The sequence below is a fragment of the Apodemus sylvaticus genome, chromosome 8, assembly GCF_947179515.1.
Source record: "Apodemus sylvaticus chromosome 8, mApoSyl1.1, whole genome shotgun sequence".
Lineage (NCBI taxonomy): Eukaryota > Metazoa > Chordata > Mammalia > Rodentia > Muridae > Apodemus > Apodemus sylvaticus.
The window spans coordinates 71,182,732-71,206,756 of NC_067479.1; the positions used below are offsets into that span (position 1 = coordinate 71,182,732).

The window sequence follows — 24,025 nt, forward strand, 5'->3', positions numbered from 1 at the left end:
CTAACCTGGCCTATATAGTGAGTTTCAGGCCAGCTCGAGCTACATAGCAAGACTGTCTCAAAACAAACCTCACCACCACTACCAACAAAAAAGAAATTAATTTGAGGTCATATATAACAAATTCATTACCCACTAATGCCTTTCCAAATAACCCATCTTAAATATCATAAAAAAAGCCTTTCAAAGTTCTATCATTAATTTTTTCATTTACCTCATTCCTTCTTATCAACAAATTCTATTTTAAATTAATGTTAAAGCTCTTCATAGACCTCTGAACCTTTACTTGGGGTTATTCGTTAAATAGCTGGTTTGTCTTCTATTTGTAGGCTACTCTCTAGTTACCAACTGACTCAATTCATTCAAATGGTTCTTCAACACAGACTTATATAGATGCCCTCCTGATGTATGAACCCTGATGCTAGTCTCTGATCCTAAAACTAGCCCTTGAGTCTCCCCCACCCAATGTTTTTCCTTATAAAATTATTCCTGTTTCTCTTCTCATATTAACAAAAGGCTGAAAACGTTTGTTCACAAAACAAATGTGCTTTTTTTAATCTCTGTCATGTCAGACAAATAACTGATGCTCACCCCTGAAACTGGCTTTGAGCTATGTCCAAGGCTCCCCATTCCATAAGGAAAGTTGTTAAAAGCAAGGACTCTCGGGGATCTCCCCCACTCTTTTTCTTTTCCTCCCCTTCTTCAACTTCTCCTGCTATGATGTCCACAATAGCCATCTCTCCTCTTTCACCCTAACCAAAGCTCCTTAACAACAACTACTCAAACAGCAAAGGTAAATCTACCCAGACCATCTGGAACCAGAGACAAATGATAACTACTCTTTTCTTGGCTCTACAACATTATCTTCCAAAATTGCTGGTTTCCACCATCATGAATCTGATACCATGTTACATATGGAGAACTCTGTGTAAGGACAAGAAGAAGAACACACCCTCTTTTGGAAGCTCCTCCCATTTCTGCCTTTCTCCCATCTTATCAGTCATCCTCCCTGGGTTAATACATTCATAAATCTAGCTATCCAAGATCCCAATAACATAGTTCTCTCTTGAGAAGTGCACACACGGTCTTGAAAACCAGTATGTGACAAGCCAGTTTTCAGTAAGAGCTGACTGACATGAATAAAAAACATGCAGTCTATTTCTGAGGTTACTCTTTAGGATTTAGACTATAAATCATCTTTAATAGCAAATAAAATGCAGCTCAGGTTTTGCAACATCCTAAGAAGCAATTCTTAAGCATCATCAGAAATGAATGTCGATAAGTTATTTCAAAGTCTGTACCTTCTTTCTCTCAAAGCCAAACCTTTTTTAATCAAATATTTAGAAACATCAACACGTTCTCCTTTTTCATCTCGGCAGAAAATTTTCACAGGTAATGGCCACGTTGTATTGTTTTCCTGAAGAGATTTATGAGATAAAAGTGAAATCTTATAAGCAGTATTTTTCAAAATAATTTCTTCTAGATTTTCTATGCAAAAAACAATCCCAGATAACATTACTTTGATATCTAAGTATAGAAGGGAAACAGCATGGAAGAGAGTCAGTATTGACAGACACTGTAATCTTTTTAAATCATTTCACTTGTTAGGCTTGTGTTTTGAGAATGAATTAGGAAGATTTTGCTACCAGGGTGAAATATACCTAGAACAAGACAAATTATGAAACTCTAATGTGACATCAAAAAATACAACCAAGTAAACTAGAAAAAAAAGTTCCCCTTCCTGACTGAGCTAAGAGTTAGCTGCCTTTCTGTTCCCTTCAACTCTAAGTTCCCAGTGTGTGCTTTACACTGTTTGCCATACAGCACACAAAAGAAGCTACTACCAGACATTTTCTACTTCATATGAAACATTCTGAAAGTGAAGAAAGTATATGTTAAAAGGGTACCATGGAAAGTGAGTTACATAAGAAATATAATGAAGTAAAATGAATAGGAAAGTAGAACACTTTCTTGTGAAAGACATACTTCCCAAATCCACTTCCACGAACATGCGTATTTTATCAGCTCCTTTAGACTTTATGAGAAGCTTAGTTTTCTAAAGACTTGCAAGACAGTTTAGATTACGCTAGTTTTTAACATAAAAATTTCAATTCAAGCATGTGAAATACTTTGCTTCAGCCACATGAATACTGTGAACATCTGTTTACTCATTTACTTGTTTTAGCTTTTCTGAGTGGGCAAGCTGGCTGAACAGGTAAAGCTGTTTGCTGACAAACTTGATAACCTGAGTTTAATACCCAGACCCCCAAAAAGATAAAAGGAGAACCAACTACTGTTAAGTTGTAGTTTGACCTTTACAAATGAGCCCTAATTTGTGTTCCCATGTTTGTGTTTCTTAACACACACACACACACACACACACACACACACACATCATTTACTTATTTATTTACATCTGTTTGTTTATTTTTAACTAAAGCAGAGTCTTCCTATGTAGCCCTGGCTGCTCTGCAACTTGCTGTGTAGGCCAGGCTGTCCTCCAGCTCAGAGAGATTTCTCAGCCTTCCAACTGCTAGGATTAAAGTAATGGACAATATGCCTTGCTGGGCCTTTAACCCTGATCTTACTCCTATCTCCTGAGCTCTGGGATTAATACTATATGCCTCCATGCCACAAAGTATCATATACAAGTATAATACCTTGACATAAGACCAACATAGTTTGGAAATATATTCCAAATATTTTGCTTTTATTTTCTTAACAAGAAAAGAAACTTTGAATAGATGAAAACTTTAATAAAATAATAAATACAAATTTGTTTTAACCATTTTACCCTGTATCTTAGTTAGGGTTACTGCTGTGATGAAATACCACAACCAAAGCACTTGGGAAGGAAAGGGTTCTTCTGGTTTATGTTTTCATGTCACGGTTCATTATCAAAGGAAGTTAGGACAGAAACTCAAGCAGGGCAGGAACATGGGGGCAGGAGCTGATGCAGAGGCCATGGAGGGGTACTGCTTACTGCCTTGCTCCTCATGGCTTGCTTGGCCTGCTTTCTTATTTAGAACCCAGGCCCACCAGCCCAGGGATGGTACCACTCACGATGGGTTGGCTCCTCCCCGATCAATCCCTAATTAAAAGATGTCCTTTTCTCAATCGAGGTTCCCACCACCTTTCAGATGACTCTAGCTTGTGCCAATGTGACATAAAAACAGACGGCAGGCCTGCTACCCACCTGTAAGATTATAGTTGCTATAGCTCCAGTGAGGTACAATGAAAGACAGTCACAAGCAGTTGCTGTCCACTTGTCACTTCCACCAGTTGGCCTGAAGCAAAAGTAATAACTATTTTATTATGAGTACGACAGAGAATTGAAATACTGAGAAATAATGTAATTGCATGCACAGCTTGGATCTTCTATAGTGAAAAACAAATGTGAACATGGACTTAAGTTATTTTCACAATTTTCTTTCCTATTTTCATAGCCTTTACCCCATTTTCTACTTACCCTCCCAAGACAGACACATACACATGTATCTTTATTATAAATGATATATATTATGCATAAATATATATTATCGTTTATCTCTGTATTATTTGTTCTATAGCTACACTAAAGTTTGGCTAGATATAAAATCCATAGCTTCTATCTCCTTTATATATTTATATATGTCACTTATTTTTTTTTTTGTTTTAACACACTAGTGATGACTTAGACTCTTCTTTCTTTTGAAAACCAATTTTACTGGGTTATCTCTGGGAGTTAAGTATTGTGGTTGCTTTTCCTGGATAAGCCATGTACTCTCAATTCACAGTTCTGACATCTCTCATGTACACCATGAATTGCAGTTTTAGTATTTGCTGTGTTGTACTGCTGTCAGCTGTTTCTTCAGGGTGTCTGCTAACTTACACGGATTCTTCCTTTCTTGGTGTTAGACACCTTTTTTTTTTTTAATCCTTTGGATTTTTCTTTTCAAAATTAAAATTATCTTAGTTCTCTTTTAAAAATTATACTGTGTATATGTGTGCATATATATACACAAATAAATAATACAAATGTGGAGGTCAAAGGACAACTTGGGGAGTTGGTTCTCTTCCCAGCATGTGGGTCCAGGAGAGTAAACTCACTAAACAAGTGGCCCAGTGCCTCTACCCTCTGAGCCATCTCAACAGTCAATGTGCTTTTATGCTTTTCCAGGTTTAGTTCACGTTTCTGATCTTTTCTCATTTGGGGTAGAGAGGGGGATTGTGAACTGTCATCTTTTCAAACTCTGCTTTTTTGCTAATAATCATACTCTGAGCCAACCCCAACCCCTCCTCTTCTTCCTCCTAGTTGTTTTCCTTCCTCCTCCCCTTTTTCTGCCCCCCCTCCTCCTAATTGGTCTTCTCTCCTCCTTCTCCTTTTGGACCTATCTCACTATGCTCAGGCTGACTCTTAAGCTTATGATCTCTTGCTTCAGCCTCCTGAGTGCTATAATTACAGGTACAGCTATCATACCCAGTTGACTTTTCTTTTTCTTTCTTTTTTTTTTTTTTTTTACTGGTGTAAGGTGAAATCTCAGGGTTGTTTTTTTTTAATCTATTTTTTATTTTTATTTTATTTTTAATTTTTAATTTATTTTCTATATTCTTTGTTTACATTCTAGAAGCGGTCCCCTTTCCCAGTCCCTCCCCCCCCCCCACCCCCCGCATATGTTCCATAAGTCCTCTTCTCTCCATCCATTCTCCTGTCTTTCCTCCTCCCTTTTCTCTGTCCTGATACTCCCCTACTATGCTGGATCAAGCCTTTCCAATATTACGGCTTTCTTCTTCCTTCTTCCTGAGAATCATTTGATATGCTAATTGTATCTTCAGTATTCAGAGCTTCAGGGCCAATTAATCACTTATCAATGATTGCATTCCATGTGTATTCGTTTGTGATTGCGCTACCTCGCTTAGGATGATATTTTCCAGTTCCATCCATTTGCCTAATAAATTCATGAATTCATTGTTTTTAATTGCTGAATAGTACTCCATTATGTATATATACCACATTTTCTGTATCCATTCCTCCACTGAGGGATATCTGGGTTCTTTCCAGCTTCTGGCTATTATAAATAAGGCTGCTACGAACATAGTGGAGCATGTGTCCTTATTTCATGCTGGGGAATCCTCTGGGTATATGCCCAGGAGAGGTATAGCAGGGTTCTCCCGAAGTATCATGCCCAGTTTTCTTAGGAACTGCCAGACTGATTTCCATAATGGATGTACCATCTTGCAATCCCACCAGCAGTGAAGGAGTATTCCTCTTTCTCTACATCCTCGCCAACACCAGCTGTCTCCTGAGTTTTTAACCTTAGCCATTCTGACTGGTGTGAGGTGAAATCTCAGGGTTGTTTTGATCTGCATTTCCCTAATGGCTAATGATGTTGAGCATTTTTTTTTAATATTTTTATTTTCTATATTCTTTGTTTACATTCCAAATGACTTCCCCTTTCCCAGATCCTCCCTCCCCATATGTCCCACAAACCTTCTTCTCTCCATCCATTCTCCAATCACCTCCCTCCTTTTTCTGTCCTTATATTCCCCTCCAATGCTAGATCAATCCTTTCCAGGATCAGGACCCTATCCATACTTCTTCATGGGAGTCATTTGTTATGCAATTTGTGCCTTGGGTATTCAGGGCTTCTGGGCTAATTAATATCCACTTATCAGAGATTGCATTCCATGTGTATTCTTTTGTGATTGGGTTACCTCACTTAGTGATATTTTCCAGATCAAACCATTTGCCTAAAAATTTTGTGAATTCATTGTTTCTAATTGCTGAGTAGTATTCCATTGTGTAAATATACCACATTTTCTGTATCCATTGCTCCTTTGAGGGGCATCTGGGTTATTTCCAGCTTCTGGCTATTATAAATAAGGTTGCTATGAACATAATGGAGCATGTGTCTTTATTGCATGCCAGGGAATCCTTTGGGTATATGCCCAGGAAAGGTATAGCAGGGTCCTCCGGAAGTGTCATGTCCAGTCTTCTGAGGAACCGCCAGACTGATTTCCAAAGTGGTTGTACCATCTTACAGCCCCACCAGCAGTGGAGGAGTGTTCCTCTTTCTCCACATCCTCGCCAGATGTTGAGCATTTATTAAGGTGCTTCTCAGCCATTCGAATTTCTTCAGGTGAAAATTCTTTGTTTAGGTCTGTACCCCATTTTTAATAGGGTTATTTGGTTCCCTGGGGTCTAATTTCTTGAGTTCTTTGTATTTATTGGATGTTAGCCCTCTATCAGATGTAGGGTTGGTGAAGATCTGTTCCCAATTTGTTGGTTGCTGTTTTGTCCTTTTGACGGTGTCCTTTGCCTTACAGAAACTTTGTAATTTTATGAGATCCATTTGTCAATTCTTGATCTTAGTGCATAAGCTATTGGTGTTCTGTTCAGGAAATTTTCCCCTGTGCCTATGTCTTCAAGGGTTTTCCCCAGTTTCTTTTCTATTAGTTTCAGTGTGTCTGGTTTTATGTGGAGGTCCTTGATCCACTTGGAGTTGAGCTTAGTACAAGGAGATAAGAATGGGTCAATTCGCATTCTCCTGCATGCTGACCTCCAGTTGAACCAGCACCATTTATTGAAAAGGCTATCTTTTTTCCACTGGATGTTTTCTGCTCCTTTGTGGAAGATCAAGTGACCATAGGTGTGTGGATTCATTTCTGGGTCTTCAATTCTATTCCATTGGTCCACTTGCCTGTCCCCGTGCCAATACCATGCAGTTTTTAACACTATTGCTCTATAGTATTGCTTGAGGTCTGGGATACTAATACCCCCAGAAGTTCTTTTACTGTTGAGAATAGTTTTAGCTATCCTGGGTTTTTTTTGTTATTCTAGATAAATTGGAGAATTGCTTTTTCCAATTCTGTGAAGAACTGAGTTGGGATTTTGATAGGGATTGCAATGAATCTGTATATTGCCTTTGGCAAGATGGCCATTTTAACTATATTAATCCTGCCAATCCAAGAGCATGGCAGATTTTTCCATTTTCTGAGGTCTTCTTCGATTTCTTTCTTCACGGACCTGAAGTTCTTGTCGTATAGATCTTTCACTTGTTTGGTTAGAGTCACACCAAGATACTTTATGTTGTTTGTGGCTATTGTGAAGGGTGTCATTTCCCTAACTTCTTTCTCAACCTGCTTATCCTTTGACTATAGGAAGGCAACTGATTTGCTTGAGTTGATTTTATAACCTGCCACTTTGCTGAAGTTGTTTATCAGCTGTAGGAGTTCCCTGGTGGAATTTTTTGGGTCACTTAAGTAGACTATCATGTCATCTACAAATAGTGAGAGTTTGACTTCTTCCTTTCCAATTTGTATACCTTTGACCTCCTTATGTTGTCTAATTGCTCTAGCTAGGACTTCAAGTACTATATTGAAAAGTTATGGAGAGAGGGCAGCCTTGTCTAGTCCCTGATTTTAGTGGGATTGCTTCAAGTTTCTCTCCATTTAGTTTGATGTTGGCTACCGGTTTGCTGTATATTGCTTTAATTATGTTTAGGTATGGGCCTTGGATTCCTGTTCTTTTCAAGACTTAGCATGAAAGGATGCTGAATTTTGTCAAATGCCTTTTCAGCATCTAATGAAATGATCATATAGTTTTTTTCTTTGAGTTTGTTTATATAGTGGATTACATTGATGGATTTCCGTATATTGAACCATCCCTGCATCCCTGGGATGAAGCCCACTTGATTATGGTGGATGATTGTTTTGATGTGTTCTTGGATTCAGTTGGCAAGAATTTTATTGAGTATTTTTGCATCGATATTCATAAGGGAAATTGGTCTGAAGTTCTCTTTCTTTGTTGGATCTTTGTGTGGTTTTGGTATCAGTGTAACTGTGGCTTCGTAGAACGAGTTGGGTAGTGTTCCTTCTGTTTCTATTTTGTGGAACAGTTTGAAGAGTATTGGTGTTAGGTCTTCTTTGAAGGTCTGATAGAATTCTGCACTGAAGCCATCTGGTCCTGTGCTTTTTGTGGTTGGGAGACTTTCTATGACCCCTTTTATTTCTTTAGGGGTTATGGGCCTGTTTAGATGATCTATTTGATCCTGATTTAATTTTGGTGTTTGGTATCTGTCTAGGAAATTGTCCATTTCCTTCAGATTCTCCAGTTGTGTTGAGTATAGACTTTGGTAGTAAGATCTGATGATTTTTTGAATTTCCTTAGTTTCTGTTGTTATATCTCCCTTTTCATTTCTAATTTTGTTAATCTGGATACTGTCTCTGTGCCCTTTGGTTAGTCTGGCTAAGGGTTTATCTATCTTGTTTATTTTCTCAAAGAACCAGCTCCTGGATTCGTTGATTCTTTGTATGGTTACTTGATTGATTTCAGCCCTGAGTTTGATGATTTCCTGCCTTCTACTCCTCCTGGGTGAATTCGCTTCTTTTTGCCCCAGGGCTTTCAGATGTGTCATCAAGCTGCTAGTGTATGCTCTCTCCATTTTCTTTTTGGAGGCACTCAGGGCTATGAGTTTTCCTCTTAGCACTGCTTTCATTGTGTCCCATAGATTTGGGTATGTTGTGTCTTCATTTTCATTAAATTCTAAAAGGTCTTTGATTTCTTTATTTCTTCCTTGACCACGGAAGGTATCATTGAGTAGAGTACTGTTCAGTTTCCATGTGAATGTGGGCTTTCTGTTGTTTTTGTTGCTATTGAAGACCACTTTTACTCCATAGTGATCTGATAGGAGGCATGGGATTATTTCGATCTTCTCATATTTGTTGAGGTCTGTCTTGTGACCAATTATATGGTCGATTTTGGAGAAGGTACCATGAGGTGCTGAGAAAAAGGTATATTCTTTTGCTTTAGGGTGAAATGTTCTATAGATATCAGTCAAATCCAATTGGTCCAAAGCTTCAATTAGTTTCACTGTGTCCCTGTTTAGTTTCTGTTTTCCTGATTGGCACATTGAGGAAAGTGCAGTGTTGAAGTCACCCACAATTATTGTGTTAGGTACAATGTGTGCTTTGAGCTTTAATAAAGTTTCTTTTATGAATGAGGGTGCCTTTCCATTTGGAGCATAGATGTTCAGGATTGAGAGTTCTTCTTGGTGTGTTTTTCCTTTGACCAGCAGGAAGTGTCCCTCAGTGTCTCTTTTGATGACTTTAGGTTGAAAGTCAATTTTATCTGATATTAGAATGGCTACTCCAGCTTGTTTCATCAGACCATTTGCTTGTAAAATTGTCTTCCAGCCTTTTACTCTAAGGTAGTGTTTGTCTTTGACACTGAGGTGTGTTTCCTGTATGCAGCAAAATGTGGGATCCTGTTTACGTATCTAGTCTGTTAGTCTATGTCTTTTTATTGGGGAATTGAGTCCATTGATATTAAGAGATATTAATGAATAGTGATTATTACTTCCTGTCATTTTTGATGTTATCTTTTATATTTGATCGGTTTTCTTCTTTTGGGTTTGATGAAAGAAGGTTACTATCTTGCATTTTCCAGGGTGAAATTTCCTTCCTTGTATTGGTATTTTCCTCCTATTATCCTTTGTAGGGCTGGGTTTCTGGTAAGATATTGGGTGAACTTGGTTTTGTCATCGAATATTTTGGTTTCCCCATCTATGGTGATTGAGAGTTTTGCTGGGTATAGAAGTTTTGGCTGGCATTTGTGTTCTCTTAGAATCTGCATGAGATCTGCCCAGGATCTTCTAGCTTTCACAGTCTCTGGTGAGAAGTCTGTTGTGATTCTTATAGGTCTTCCTTTATATGTTACTTTGCCTCTTTTTCTTACTGCCTTTAATATTATTTCCTTGTTTAGTGCATTTGGGGTTTTGATTATTATATGACGGGATGTATTTCTGTTCTGGTCCAGTCTGTTTGGAGTTCTGTAGGCTTCTTGTATATTCATGGGCATCTCTCTCTTTAGGTTAGGGAAGTTTTCTTCCATTTTGTTGAAAATATTTGCTGGCCCTTTCAGTTGTAAATCTTTGCTCTCATCTATACCTATAATCCTTAGGTTTGGTCTTCTCATTGTGTCCTGGATTTCCTGGATGTTTTGGGTTACAAACTTTTTGCATTTTGCATTTTCTTTGACCGTTGAGTCCACGGTTTCTATGGTATCTCTGGCATCTGAGGTTCTATCTCTTGTATTCTGTTGTTGATATTTCCATCTATGGTCCCTGATTTCTTCCCAAGGTTTTCTATCTCCAAAGTTGTCTCCCTTTGCGATTTCTTAGTTGTTTCTACTTCTGTTTTTAGATCCTGGATGTTTTTGCTCAGTTCCTTCACTTGCTTGTTTGTGTTTTCCTGTAATTCTTTGAGAGATTTTTGTGTTTCTTCTTTCATGACTTCTGCCTGTTGATCAAATTTCTCCTGTACTTTTTAAAGTGATTTTTGCATTTCCTCCTTATTGGCTACTATCGTTTGACCCATAGTATCCTGAATTTCTTTAAGTGATTTTTGTGTTTCCCTTGTAAGGGCTTCTAGCTTTTGCTCATTTTTCTCCTGAATTTCTTTAAGAGATTTATTTATGTCCTTCATGTGTTCTTCTAACAGCATCACGACCAGTGATTTTTACATCCAAATCTTGCTTTTCTGGTGTGCTGGGGTATCCAGGACTTGCCGAGCATGGTGCTTCTTTGTGGCCAGCCTCCAGATGCATCTCTGGCCCTCTGCACTGCTTGGGGATGGAGCGTGCGGCCCAGGCTGCTTCTGATCCAGAGGTGGCGACTGGAAGGCTCCCCCCAGAGGCCTCCAAATGGATCATCTGCTTTGCAGGGTTAGAAGGACTCACCTGAGCAAGGTGCCTCCCCGGGGATGGGCCCCAGTTGACTTTTCAATTTTCAGGTTCTATTTTCTGTCAGTCTTTCATACCATGAGCTACTATTATTATTAATTTACACTTCTAGCTTTATATATAATTGGAAACTTATGAAACATTTTCTATCTGCCTTTAGTTTTCCTCAAATCTTTTTATTCTCAAGAGTTTGAAATCTACTTAGCCTTCCTTTGTTTCATTAATGCTATTTAATTTATAGGATCAAACATTTATTTCCTCTTCTTAACATCCTTACTGAATCTAGGCATGGTGGATCTCTGTGAGACTGAGGCCAGCCTGGTCTACATAGCAAGTTCCAAGACTACTTGGAAGGACCTTGTCTCAACAATGCCCAACACTCACCCCCCAAAAAAACCTTAATAAAATTTTTTGAAAGTTCAAGAATGTATTAAAACTGACAAGAAACCATCCTAAAGTATTTAAAATAATATACAATGAGAAAATTACTTAGCCAAAAATTACCTTATATCAACAAGTGAACATTCCAAAGATAATCTTCCCATTGTCTTTAGATTTTCTTGAAGTTCTCTTAAGCAGTTAATATTCACTACTAGTTCAACACCGACATCATATAGCAAGACCTATGAGAGCAGTAATTTAAGTTTAGGGAAAATTTTAACATTTTTTTCCAAATTGAAAAGCATAATAAGAATCGAACTAAGTAATCATAGGCAAATGAAAAATGTACTTTCATGATTACATTTTAACTTTGCATTTACCTCTACCAGCGTGTCTGTAACCATTCTGATAATCTGGCCTCTTCGCCACTGATTTTTAGCTGGAACCTTAACAGCACAGTGCATATCACATTCCCACTTAACAGGCTTCCATTCTGAGTGCTCATAAGCAGCTATCATCTTCTCTTCTAAACTATAGAGACACAAAAGTGCTTTAATTTACAATAATTTCTTATATAATTCTCTTTACCAGATTTTGTTTTGTTTTGTTTGAGACAGGGTTTCACTGTATAGCCCTGGCTGTCCTGAAACTCACTCTGTAGATCAGGCTGGCCTTGAACTCAGAAATCTGCCTGCCTCTGCCTCCCAAGTGCTGGGATTAAAGTCATGTGCCTCCACTGCCCGGCTTCACCAGATTTTTACCAAAACCCTTTGGTCATTTCACTCTGGTGAATCTGAATGCAATGTTCTTTGAATGTATAAATTATTTCCAAACCTTTGAACTAATTCTTCCTTTTGCTTAAGATACAGGTTGCTTAGATACAACCCAGATGCTTTCCTGTCTCATTCAGGACACATTGGACAGCAGTTTAGGATATGAGCTTTTCACATGCATATGCCATTTTGTACAGCTCAAAGTTGTCTGTCTGTCTGGCCGTCCATCCATCTATCCATCCATCCTTTGAGACAGGATTTCACTATGTAGCTATGATTAACCTGGACTCAACATGTACAACATATAGTTACAGAAATCTACCTGTCTGCCTCCTGAGTGCCCAGCTTAGGACACATCTGGAAAGCCTTCATCTCTGTGAGGTCTTCTTTGACCATAACTACTTTCCTGAAAAGCTTTACTTTTGCTTATTATTCCTTTATCATCACCCCACATTGAGTTTTATTTATTCATTATCTTTCTTTACTATAATTTAAGTCCTATGTCAGCAAAGAATTAACCATGTGTTACTGCAATCCTCAACACTAAATACAGGCTGACATGGAGTAAGGTACTCAGTAAGTACTTGTGGCATAGATTATAGTATTGTGAAAATAGCTAAAGAAGAGATGTTATGCTTTTAAGAAAGAGTTTAGAGATAATTTAGTTGAAATTATCTCATGGCTTTCAAAATTAAACACTATGGATCTAACTATTTGAAGCAAAGAATACAAAAAATAAAACAACAAGGCAATTGCTTTCATTATATAATATACCTATTAAGTAAGTTTTCTGTTAATAACCATTGAACATAAATCTTCTCAGGAGATATTACATTACATATGTTCACAGGCAGCTCCTTGTTATATAATGACTGGAAATTCTCATTAGGTAGAGATTTTATAGACAGAGGACTTAAGTTGTTTATTTCACTTGAAATAATTTCTTCAGGAGAAGGATCCCATACTTCAAGATGCTTTTTAGAATTATCTTTGAGGGTATATCTGAAAAATAATAGAAGTTGGCAAAAAGAATAATCAGTAAAATATTAATACTTGCTTGTTTTTAGAGATGAGCACACTTTACCTATGATTTTCTGATTCCTAACTTTGATATCAACAGCAATTGCTAAAGTTGACTTTTTTCTTTTAAAAGGCTACTTAGCCAACACCAAAGCAAGTACACAAAAGAAAAGCTAAACCCAAACCTTCTACTTGAAAAATCGATAAGCTTACCAACCTTATTCATAGCTTCAACTCTTCCCATTGATACTATGTACTCACAAAGTCAATTCAGAGTTTACCAACCTTTGGCTAGAGTATCAGTCAGTAAAAAGTTATTAGTTTGTCAACAGGAATGTAATTACCATTAGAATGCATTAAGCAAAATAACCTAAATATGTTATGTTTAACAGATTGTATTCTAATCTCAGACAACTAGATGAAGAAAAAAAAACTTTCACAATAAGCTAAGATCTAGTTCAAAGATCACTGACAGGTTGTTGCTTTGGATTTTGTTTCTTTGGTTTTTTTGTTTTGTTCTTGCTAAATCTAATGGATAGTTTTCACCTGAACTCAATACTGCTACTCTCTGAAGTACTACTATCTGCTTCTAGTTTTACTTGCCTCAGGCTCATGGTCTCATCCATACCCCATACATGATAACCCACAGGGTTTCATTTTCACTGAGGGAATAATGAGATGACTTCATCTTTTCTTGTTTCTCACTTATATGCTGCTAGTCCCATTTATGTCACCCATCACATCTGGGTACCAGAGTTAGGTGTTTATTTTTCATGTATTTGCTAGTTATCATACTGTTTTGATTACTGTAGCATTGTAGTAAGATTTGAAATTGAGATGTACATGTCCATTAGATTCTTCAGTACTGTTCTAATATGAATTTTCCTATAAATTTTAGTATGGATTTTTCTATTTCTGCAAAAACATGTCATTAGGATTTGGACAGAGATCACTAATCTCTTGCTTACTTGGTGTGGTACTGACTGCATCAGGCGTTCTGACCCAAAAACATGGGATGAATTTTCACTTATTAATGTCTTTTTTGGTATCATTCAGAAAAGTATTCAGATTTGTACTGTATAAGTTATTTTTTCCTCTTTGGTTAATTATGTGTCTGAATGTTTTGCCTGCAATATGTCTGTGGACCATGTGCACGCAGTGCCTGCAAGGGTAAAGTATAGTGATGGATCCCTTGGAACTGGAGTTACAGATGATTGTGAGCACCATCTGACTGCTGAGAATTGAACTGGGGTCCTCTGGAAGAGAGGAAGAACTGCCAGTGCTCTTTGCTGCTGGGCCATGTCTTCAGTCCCATTCTGGTAATTCTTAAAGCATGTTACTCTTCTTGGTACTACAGTAGAAAAAACTGCAATCATCCTTTTCTTTGTAAAATGTTCATTATTGCATAAATGGGGTTGAGTCTTTGTTGTTAGCCTTTTTACCACTGTGGTGGATAGTTGGAAGAAACAGTGAAGGAGGAAAAATTTGTTTCTGGAGGTTTTAGTCAAAGGCTGGTGGGACACAAAGTTTGGGTCTGAGATGAGGCAGATTACCAGAATGGATGGAATGTGTGGCGGAGGATTAACTCAAGGTAGCTAGGAAAGAGTGAGACAGAGAAGATCCTGGGCCAAAATATGGCTCCCACGTTATATCCTCTGTGAACTCCGTCTTCCAGTTAGACCCAAGCTCCAAATTTATATCTTTTCTAATAACACCATTAAATTATGAGTCCATCAGTGGATCAATTGACTGACTGTGTTAAAGCTCCCATACTCAACTCTGAATCATCACATCTGCCATTGGGAACTGCACCTTCAACACATGAGCCTTTCATTTTGAAATCATAAGATGTTGACCTTATATCCCACTGATTTTTAACTTTATTAATTATAATAGTTTGTCGATATTTTAAATGTTTTACATGTAAGATCAAATTACCTATGAACAATAATAATTTTATGTATTTCTTGTCCATGTTGGATGCTTGTCTTGTTTTTGTTTAAGTGCTCTCTTATGACTCTCATATTTTGCTGAACAGAAATGCTGAAATTGACTTAGTTTTTCATTCCTGATCTTAGAAGATTTTAGAAGAAAGGGTTTTTGGGTATTTTTGGCCACAGTTTATGATAATTTTCTTTTTACCTCTAGGCTTTATCAATATTCACCATAGATAATGGCTTGTAATTATGGTTTACACTGGCTTTGTGTGTCTGTGGTGTGTGCACATAGGCACGCACATGTCAAAGTCACAGCACAACTTGATGGTATATGACTACAAGTTTGTCAAAATTCACTCAATTATCTAGGCATCTTAAAGAAATCCTATCTTTAGGGGCTAAAGATATTGGTAAAGTGTTTGTCATGCAAGCATGAGGACTTCAGTTTGATTCCCGGCATCCAAAAAAACAAACAACAACTCCTGCCCCAAAAGAAAAAACAGACCTAGGAGCACATGTATTCACTGTGGAGAGACAGACAGGAGAATTCATGTGTCTCAATGGTCAGCTAGCTTATCATTATATGTGAGCTTCAGGTAGAAAGATCATGTCTCATAAAAAAAATTGCGTGGCTCCAAAGGAATGACACCTGTATTTGGTTTCCATATGTATATATGTATGCCCACCTGCACACATGCACATAAGTGTGTGTATGTATGCAAGCCTCCACACATGCATGCTCTCTCCAAAACTGCATTTAAAGTTTCAATATAGTATTGAGTGTTTACTTTCATTTTTTCCCTTCCATATGTGTGACTTAACAGTGAAAGGGGAACATGATCATAGGCCATTATTGTTAGTAGGAGTTACTGCAGGCCGCTGCTGGAGGTTATCATCTCTTTGGCTTATGCTTATAGATGTTCAAATGCTGGCTTTTTTGAAGGCTACATCCAGGTATTATGTAAGAGACCCTACCCTGTACAGAGCCATATTGGGGCAGTCATGCACTTGGTCAGAGTTTGACTTTGGTCAAGGTTAACTTCTCCCAGATAGCCAGGATCCTGCTCCACCCAGGGTGGAGTGCTCAAAGTAAAGGTTAAGTTCATTGTTCCTCTAGGTCTAGGAATTCCTGAATTAAACAGGTGACCCACCCAGCTGCCGGAGCAGTCAAGACGAGGACCTCCAAGAGAAGCTAGACAACTTCCACCGGAACTCAGCCTGGAGTCTGGGGGGAAGGGTTTGCCCAAACTGTTAAAAGGTCTGGCGCCATTAAAGTTTCGGGCTTTGATCAGTGAATATTGTCTTAGCCGTACTTCTTTTCGCCCCTCTTCCCTATTTATTCCTCAGCTTCTGTTCCAGAAACCCACTTCGTAATAGCTGCAGGCAGCTATGGAACCCTACACTACCCTGTAAGGACTACCCTCTCTTCACAAGTCTCCACTGCTTCTGAGATCACCTTGGCCACTGGCTACTCCTTGCTTGGGACAATAATGCTTCAGCCTGGCTAAAGTAAACCTTCAAATTTAGGAAAATACAAATTTCTGAAGTTGGGAGTACAGACTCTACCACTATCTTTAGTGCTGTTCTAGTCCTGATTTTCCTAAAGAGGCCCAAGAAGCGTAAGAAGATTCTGCATGGAAGTAAGATGTTAATCTTCTTTTTCTCAGATGTAATCTTGATCTCAAGAACTGTCTGTTTCTGTCTCTTTGTCTCTCTGTCTCTGTTTCTCTCTGTGTTGTTATTTGAGACAGGGTTTCTCTTTGTAGCCCTGGCTGTCCTAGAACTCACTCTGTAGACCAGACAGACTAGCCTCAAACTCAGAGATCTGATAGTCTGTCTACTTCCCACCCCCAGTGCTGAGATTTAAGGCTTGTGACACTACCTCTAGGCAAGAAACCCTTCTTTCTTTTGATTTTCAGGGTCCTAACTAGGAGTAAAAAGAAGGATGCTTTGCTCCTCATTAAACTGATGACTCTAACTATCCCCCTTACCATCTTTTCTCTGATGTAGGAAATTTCTTGCTCATCTTGTGATTAAAACATTATCCATGAACTAAAGTGATGCTCTACCAATGACTTACCCTGCTTCATAAGATGCTAGGCCTTCTTTCACCAGTTGGTCATTAATACTAATAGCACTTGTTCCAGAAGCGCGGGAATCAAAAAGCTCAACCACAAGCACATTATTTTCCAGAATCTCTGTAAAAATCATTAAGACTAGTTTGGGAAAAGAAAGACATATGCTACAAATTGTACATATCAGCAAATTTGTTTTTTAAAAATTGGAAGCAACTCATGACTTTTCCATATGTGAAATTTCTGGCTGAATAATGTCAGAATAATGTCAGAATTTCTGGCTGAATAATGTCCCTAGGAGTCAGAGCACAGTGACTTGGAGTGAAGCCACAGTGACTGCCAATAATTAATTATTCAAGTGGATAGCATATAGAGTTCTATACATTTTATTTTAGGTTGTCATGTGCTATATTTTCTATAATGAACCAAAAGCAGTTTAAAGTTTTGGATCCATAAAATATAAATTAATATATTTTTAAAGGAAGAAGTATTGTTGTATTTTCATATACTGTTTTAAGGAAAATAAAAGAACAAAAGTGAGTGAAAATTAACTTAGGCCAGTGTCAATTTTGGATGATTTATAGCATTTTTAAGGCTAATAAAGAGTTAAAAACTAACAAAAATCTCAAATAACTAGTATTTTTTCCGTTATTTTTGTTTATTTAGGACAAATTAAATTGTCTTTGAAAAAACTGCTTTTTTGTGTCCACTTATAGCAAACTAGGAGTTAATTAAGGGTAAAATTATTTCTTAATAGTAGTATATAACAAGGAACTTGCTTAGTAATTATCTGAACAAATACTCATTGAACTCAACTCTGGCAAGTGTTATTTGAAAAAGATAAAATTTGCACACAAATATACATATGGTGTGTGTGTGTTTCTATCCAAGATTCCCATCTTCTTACTGACAACCTTTAGGGCCAGATGTGTTTGGAGACTTGGGATTTTTCAAGTTGAGGAATGCACATACAATGTACACAGTGAATACCTATAATGGAGTGTGGGCAAGCAGTTTACAACACATTACTATCTTTAAGTAGAATGTGTGCTTACTATAAAGGAGATAAAGGCTTTCCACTAAGGCTTCCAGAAAAAAGACTACCATCATAACAATTCAAATTAGACTCATGCAATCAACCTTTGATTTTTATAACATCTGTTAGAAAACTGTAGGTTAGTGGTCAACGAGGGTTATAGAACTGAGCACTTCCAAAACTGGTATAATTTTTCTCAAAATATGGAGAGAATCTACAACTGAATTCACTTGGAACAAATGAAAGAAAGAAAAACAAGTAAGCAAGCAAGCAAACAAAAGCTATTTACCAGCCATGTTCTGTCTCCCTTCACTTGTCTAAGACTAAACCATGGACTCAGCAAATGCAGACAAGTAAGCTAATTTCTGACTTTAGGTTTACAAGAGGCCACAGTGAAGGTGACTTGATGGTTTCATTGTTTTAAGTGAGGTCTGGTTACTTAGTTGAGACCGGCCTCAAATTTCTGGGCCCCAGTGATTCTCAGCCTCCCAAGTAGCAGAGACTAAAGGTGCAAACCAATTACTATTGTAAGGATGACTAGTCTTTAATGATGTTTTTTGTCTGGTGTGCTTTGTCTGTAAGGCATACAGGAGATAAAATCCCCCAAACCTAATTTTCAATGAATGTTATTTCTCATTGTTACTACTCAAGGGAGATTGAATTTGCTCTAAGATACGATCATTGTTATATAATGTTAATCTTATTTAGATAGTAATAATAATAGACAAAAATAGAAATCTTACTAATAACAGAACATGTGACGAATTTATCTTGAGTCTTTTCTTCAAATTTTTCCTTAGCCTTTTTGGACCACTGAGATCTTTTACTTGGTTCAATGTATGCCAGTTTACATTTAATTGCCTGTATCAAACAAAGTTTCATCATTAAGAATATAAGCTTAATTTGCAGTTATTTTAAACTTTTACTTTAAGTGTAGAAAGCTAATGCTTACACAGCTTGGTTAGTACTGCACTAGAAAAGCAAGCTTGAGGTCCTAGGCTCTAACTCCAGAGCTTCAAAGAAAGCCCCCAAACAAATCAAGTAAAACCTTCAAAATCAATAAACTCTCTAATTCAAACTATTTAGGAATCATCAAGTATATGAAGTACCCATAAAATAGCTTAATAAACAAAAGTAATTGGAATTAACAATTTGGTTGAAATTGTTGCAATTCATATACAAGAATAATAAGCATTCATTTAAAAGTCATTTATGATATACTGTAAAGGCAGAAACAGAGAAATACAGGACAATTTATATTCATTCTAGAACTGCTAAGAATGTGAAAGGTGGCCAAACCTGGTAGCTTACAGCTTTAATACCAGAACCTGGGAAATAGAGGCAGGTGAATCTCTTGTGAGTTTGAGGTCATCTTGGTCTACATGGTCAAGTTCCAGGCCAGCCAGAGCTAGAGTACGTTTCAAAACAAAACAAAACAAAACACTGAATGATATATTCTACAAGAACATAATTCAAAAGCACTGAATATTTTTGTTTTGGTTTTTGAGACAGGGTCATCCATGTAACTTGGCTGATACAAAACTTGGGATAGAGATCAGGCTGGTCTTGAACTCACAGAGATCTCTGTCTGCCTTGCCTCCTGGATGCTGAGATTAAAGGTATGTGTTACCATGCTTGGTTAAAACAATGAATATGTTGTAAAATATTTACTTTTGCAATGCATATGAGTATTTCTCTGCATGTTGTGCATCACATGCATTCCCGAACTCCTGGTGCCCACAGAGACCAAAGTGGGCCATCAGATTCTCTGCCCTGGAGTTACAAATGGCTGGGAGCTGCCATGTGGGTGCCAGCAAACAAACCTGGGTCCTTGGTAGAGCAGCACTCCTCTGAGCAATGGAGTCATATCTCCAGCCACACTGAGTATTTTGCTCATCTGCATTTTTTAGTTTCTTTTTATGACTGGCAAGATGGCTACACAGGTAAAGGTAAATGCTTCCAAGTTAGACAACCTGAGCCCCATCACCAAGGCCCATATGATGGAAGAAGAGAACTAATTTCCACAAGTTGTCCCTTTGACTACATGAGTACTGTGACATGTCTGTATATGTGCATTTTAAAGAGACTGAAGTGACAAAAATCCGTTAAAAAGACATTTTAGTAAAAATTTAAATAACAAGAGAAGATAAGTTAATAAGCCTCCTTCTGATCCTACTGCACTGAGATCATTATGGTTAAGTATTTTACATATTCTCCCACATTTCTCTCTATTATAGACCTTTGGTTATTTACACAGAAATTAAACAATTCTGAGATAAGCTTTATAAAATATGTCACAAAACTGAAACTTTTAACATGTGACATGAGCTCATACTGAATGAAAAGCTCCAAACTAGTAAGGACTTACGACCAAAGCACACTTTTATTAAATGTTTATGTTCATTTGGCAACATATGCCTTTTATTATTACTACAGACCTTGGGATTGAACCCAGGGCCTTGGACATACTAGGCAAGTGTTCTACCTTCTAGGCCCATACACTGTTTCTTAAAGAGTACTTTAACTTCAAAGTAGCAAACTTTGTCTATAGTCCTTGTATCAGGCACTGCTTAAAGAGTAAAATAGTCATTAACATGACATTTCTATGTAGAAAATGATTTCATATTGGGTTAATATCCTAGTTGTGTGTTTATAACAGGTAAATTACCTTCTCTGGGGGTTCCAAAAACTCATCCTTTATTTTCCGCATATCTTTAAGTGTTATTTTTGCAGTATTACCAAAGTCCACATATTTAACTTCTACTTCCCGATGTCCAGGCAATCCTTAAAAAGTTATGAAATCAAATGTCACCAATGAAACATGCCTCTCTGTTAGTCTGGTCTTCCCTTGAGAAGTTCAATTATGCAGAAACTTGAATAAAAATAAACTGACTTTTATGAAATCACTCCCAATGGATGGTAGAGACTTTATACTTCTTAATAATACAGGACTATGAAATTTGTTCTATCATTTCAAAACTGAAAGACTGATGCAGTACCACAGCATGAACAACACAGGAAGCAACCAATCATGACTGTTTGGAAAAGTAGAAGCAGTTGACCCAGCACTGGTTAGTCCCACAGTAGTAAAATCCCTCAGAGCTGAGATGGTGCCTGTTGTCATAGGTGCAGGCAAGAATGTGGGGAATCACTCAGTCTCCCATGTGCATCTCTAAGTTAGAATTCTCAACTGTTCCAGCACTATGATTTTTATTCTTCTTCAAGACTCTGATTGAGACATGGTTTTAAACTATAGAAAGCTTGAGTATGAAACTTAATCAACAGCATTTTTCTTTACTCAAATTATCAATCACACATGAGAACAGAGCCAGTAGGCAGGCAGTCTTAAATTTACGTCTTATTTATTCTTTCCTTTTTCCGAGGGAAACAATGTAGGATGGTAGCATCAAAGCAGAGAAGTCAACTGAAGTGATGCACACAGGATCCAGAACACAGGGGCTCTAACACAGGAGAAGAGTGCAGTGTACCACCTGGTGAAATGAGAGCCAATGTGCAGCAATCCTACAAACTAAGCACTGCTAGTTGGAGAAAAAAAATGGAAGAAGGACTCTATGGTTTAAAAGTATATCAAAACTAAGAATATCCTAAAGGCTTAGTCATATGAAATTTTTGAGGTCTTAGGAAAATTATATAAATTAAAAGAAAATAATGTAAATGAAAAACTGGCATAAGATCAACCTAGATTTAGTCTACTTTACAGCTTAGCAAGTATCTATAGACATGAACTTTAAAATAGTGATATGAGCATGGAGAAAAAACAAAAGAGGTATAAAGTGATCTAAAATATCTCTCAGAGTACAAATAAATATATAATGCTTGTAACTGTGGCCTTGAACGAAGCATTAAAGATTATAAAAAATTACAAATAAAAGAAGAACTCTTCCAACTCCAAGAATTAAAATGTAACTGTATTTGAGAAGGAAATGAGACTAAATATAACAGATGCTAAAATATCAAACGTAACCCCAGTTACCAAATAAAGTCTTCAGTGTGACATTTAGTGGTACTATGGGAGATGCAGGAAGACCGAACCACTGAGTGATAGAGATTTTCATTTTAACCCTCAAAATCACCATGAAGACTGACTGAACTTTTCTCCATTGTCAGTCCTTAAAGAGGTACACTGGTCAATAAATGATTTGAAGCCAATAATCCTAATTTTAAAAGTAGTTGCCAATACCTTAAAGATTTCAATACCTAAAAGGTTTTTCATTTATTGAACATGCATTCATTAACGTAATTACACTAGTATTTTTACTTTTAATGTTTAAATAATTTTGTTCCCTCCCAAATTCACATTGAAGCTCAATCTCAACGCAACTAGAGAGGTGGCTGTGCCCTAAGTCTCTGCTCTAGTGAATGGGACCAGGTCCCCATGTAAAATGGCTGAATGGAGGGAACACTGACTTGTTCTTATCCTCCTGCCAGTTAAGGAAATGGCATCTGTTTTGTCTGAATGAACAGTACAACAAGGTTAACTCTTAGAAGCAGGGAGTCCAGACTCTCACCATTCCATACCTGACCTCAGACTTCCGAGACTCCAGAAGTGTGAACGGTATTTCTACTGCTTATAAGCAACAGTCTGTGATGCTTAGTTATAGCAACACAAAGACATTCAAAAATATTATATCTGAAAAAGATTTAGCTAGTTTAATGCACTAACTACTAACTGAATTAAAACCATTGATGACTGAGGATAGAAAACTCAATTTGGAAGATTAAATAATTTTCATGTAGGATTTTAAATTTTCTGTTTTAGTAGTAGCTAGTTAGGTTCTTAGGTTAATGGGAAAACATTTTAAACAGTGCCAAATGAAACTCAATCCTTTTAATAAAAAGGTACGTACCTACAGACAATAAAATCAAACAGGATCTACCCCATTTTCTCTTGCTCTAACAGAGTAACTGACAGTGTACTCTATACAAACAGTGGTATGTGTAGCTCACTGTTCTAGAGGCTCCAACTCCCAAGTGTTAGGAAAATAGGCTTTGTAGTATCATGCGCTGTTCTAATTTTATTATTTTGTAAATTAAATTTGACTTTTTGACTTAAGGAGAATGTAGAAAATACATATAGAGATAGTGAGAAAGTTCAACACCATGGCATGGCTGCATGTCTACTTGGTTTTTGGACTTTCAACTCATAGTGAAGTGGAAGGGCAAGTAGGTACATGCTAAAGAGGCCGTGAGAGGCAGCCTTGCTTTGAAATCACCCACTTCAGAGTAAGCGTCCACTCTTCCAAGAAAAGCTCTGCTCTAGATGCTGGCGATTATGTGTAGAAAGAAGAACACTCCTCCATTACTGGTAGGATTGCAAGCTGGTACAACCACTCTGGAAGTCAGTTTGGCAGTTCCTCAGAAAATCTGACATAGTACTACCTGAGGACATACTACTCCTGGGCATATACCCGGAAGATGCTCCAACATGCATGGACACATGCTCCACTATGTTCATAGCAGCCTCATTTATAATAGCCAGAAGCTGGAAAGAATCCAGATGTCCTTCAACAGAGGAATGGATACAGAAAATGTGGTACATTTACATAATGGAGTACTACTCAGCTATTAAAAACAATGAATTCATGAAATTCTTAGGCAAATGGATGGGACAAGAAAATGTCATCCTGAGTGAGGTAACCCAATCACATGGTATGTACTCAATGATAAGTGGATATTAGCCCAAAAGCTCAGAATAAACAAGATACAATTCACAGACCACATGAAGCTAAAAAAGAAGGAAGACCAAAGTGTGGGTGCTTTGGTTTTTCTGAGAAAGGGAACAAAATACTCACAGGAGAAATTATGGAGACAAAGTGTGGGGCAGAGACCGAATGAAAGGCCATCCAGAGACTGTCCTACCTGGGGATTCACACTATAGTCATCAAACCTTGACACTATTGTAGATGCTAAGAAGTGCTTGCAGAAAGGATCATGATATGGCTGTCTCCTGAGGGGCCCTGACAGAGCCTTACAGATACAGAGGCAGATGCTAGCAGCCAACCATTGGACTGAGTGTGGGGTCCTCAATGGAGGAGTTGGAGGGAGGACTGTAGGAGCTGAAGGGG

The 24,025-nt window shown here is 37.5% G+C and overlaps 1 protein-coding gene across 2 annotated transcripts in view; it reads right to left on the minus strand.

The window, feature by feature from the left end:
* The window catches only part of Rnf17 (ring finger protein 17), a 135,553-nt gene that overhangs the window by 33,281 nt on the left and 78,247 nt on the right, over nt 1–24,025 (minus strand). Inside the window, exons 17-24 of one of the 2 annotated variants that reach the window (XM_052191357.1) lie at nt 20,608–20,723; nt 18,683–18,800; nt 16,909–17,026; nt 12,646–12,873; nt 11,479–11,629; nt 11,222–11,340; nt 3,194–3,284; nt 1,299–1,414 (exon numbers count right to left, since the gene is read on the minus strand). In XM_052191357.1, coding sequence (XP_052047317.1) covers nt 1,299–1,414; nt 3,194–3,284; nt 11,222–11,340; nt 11,479–11,629; nt 12,646–12,873; nt 16,909–17,026; nt 18,683–18,800; nt 20,608–20,723 — 1,057 coding nt within the window. Of the gene's footprint in view, nt 1–1,298; nt 1,415–3,175; nt 3,285–11,221; nt 11,341–11,478; nt 11,630–12,645; nt 12,874–16,908; nt 17,027–18,682; nt 18,801–20,607; nt 20,724–24,025 lie in introns of both variants that reach the window. The other variant, XM_052191356.1, reaches the window with a different exon arrangement.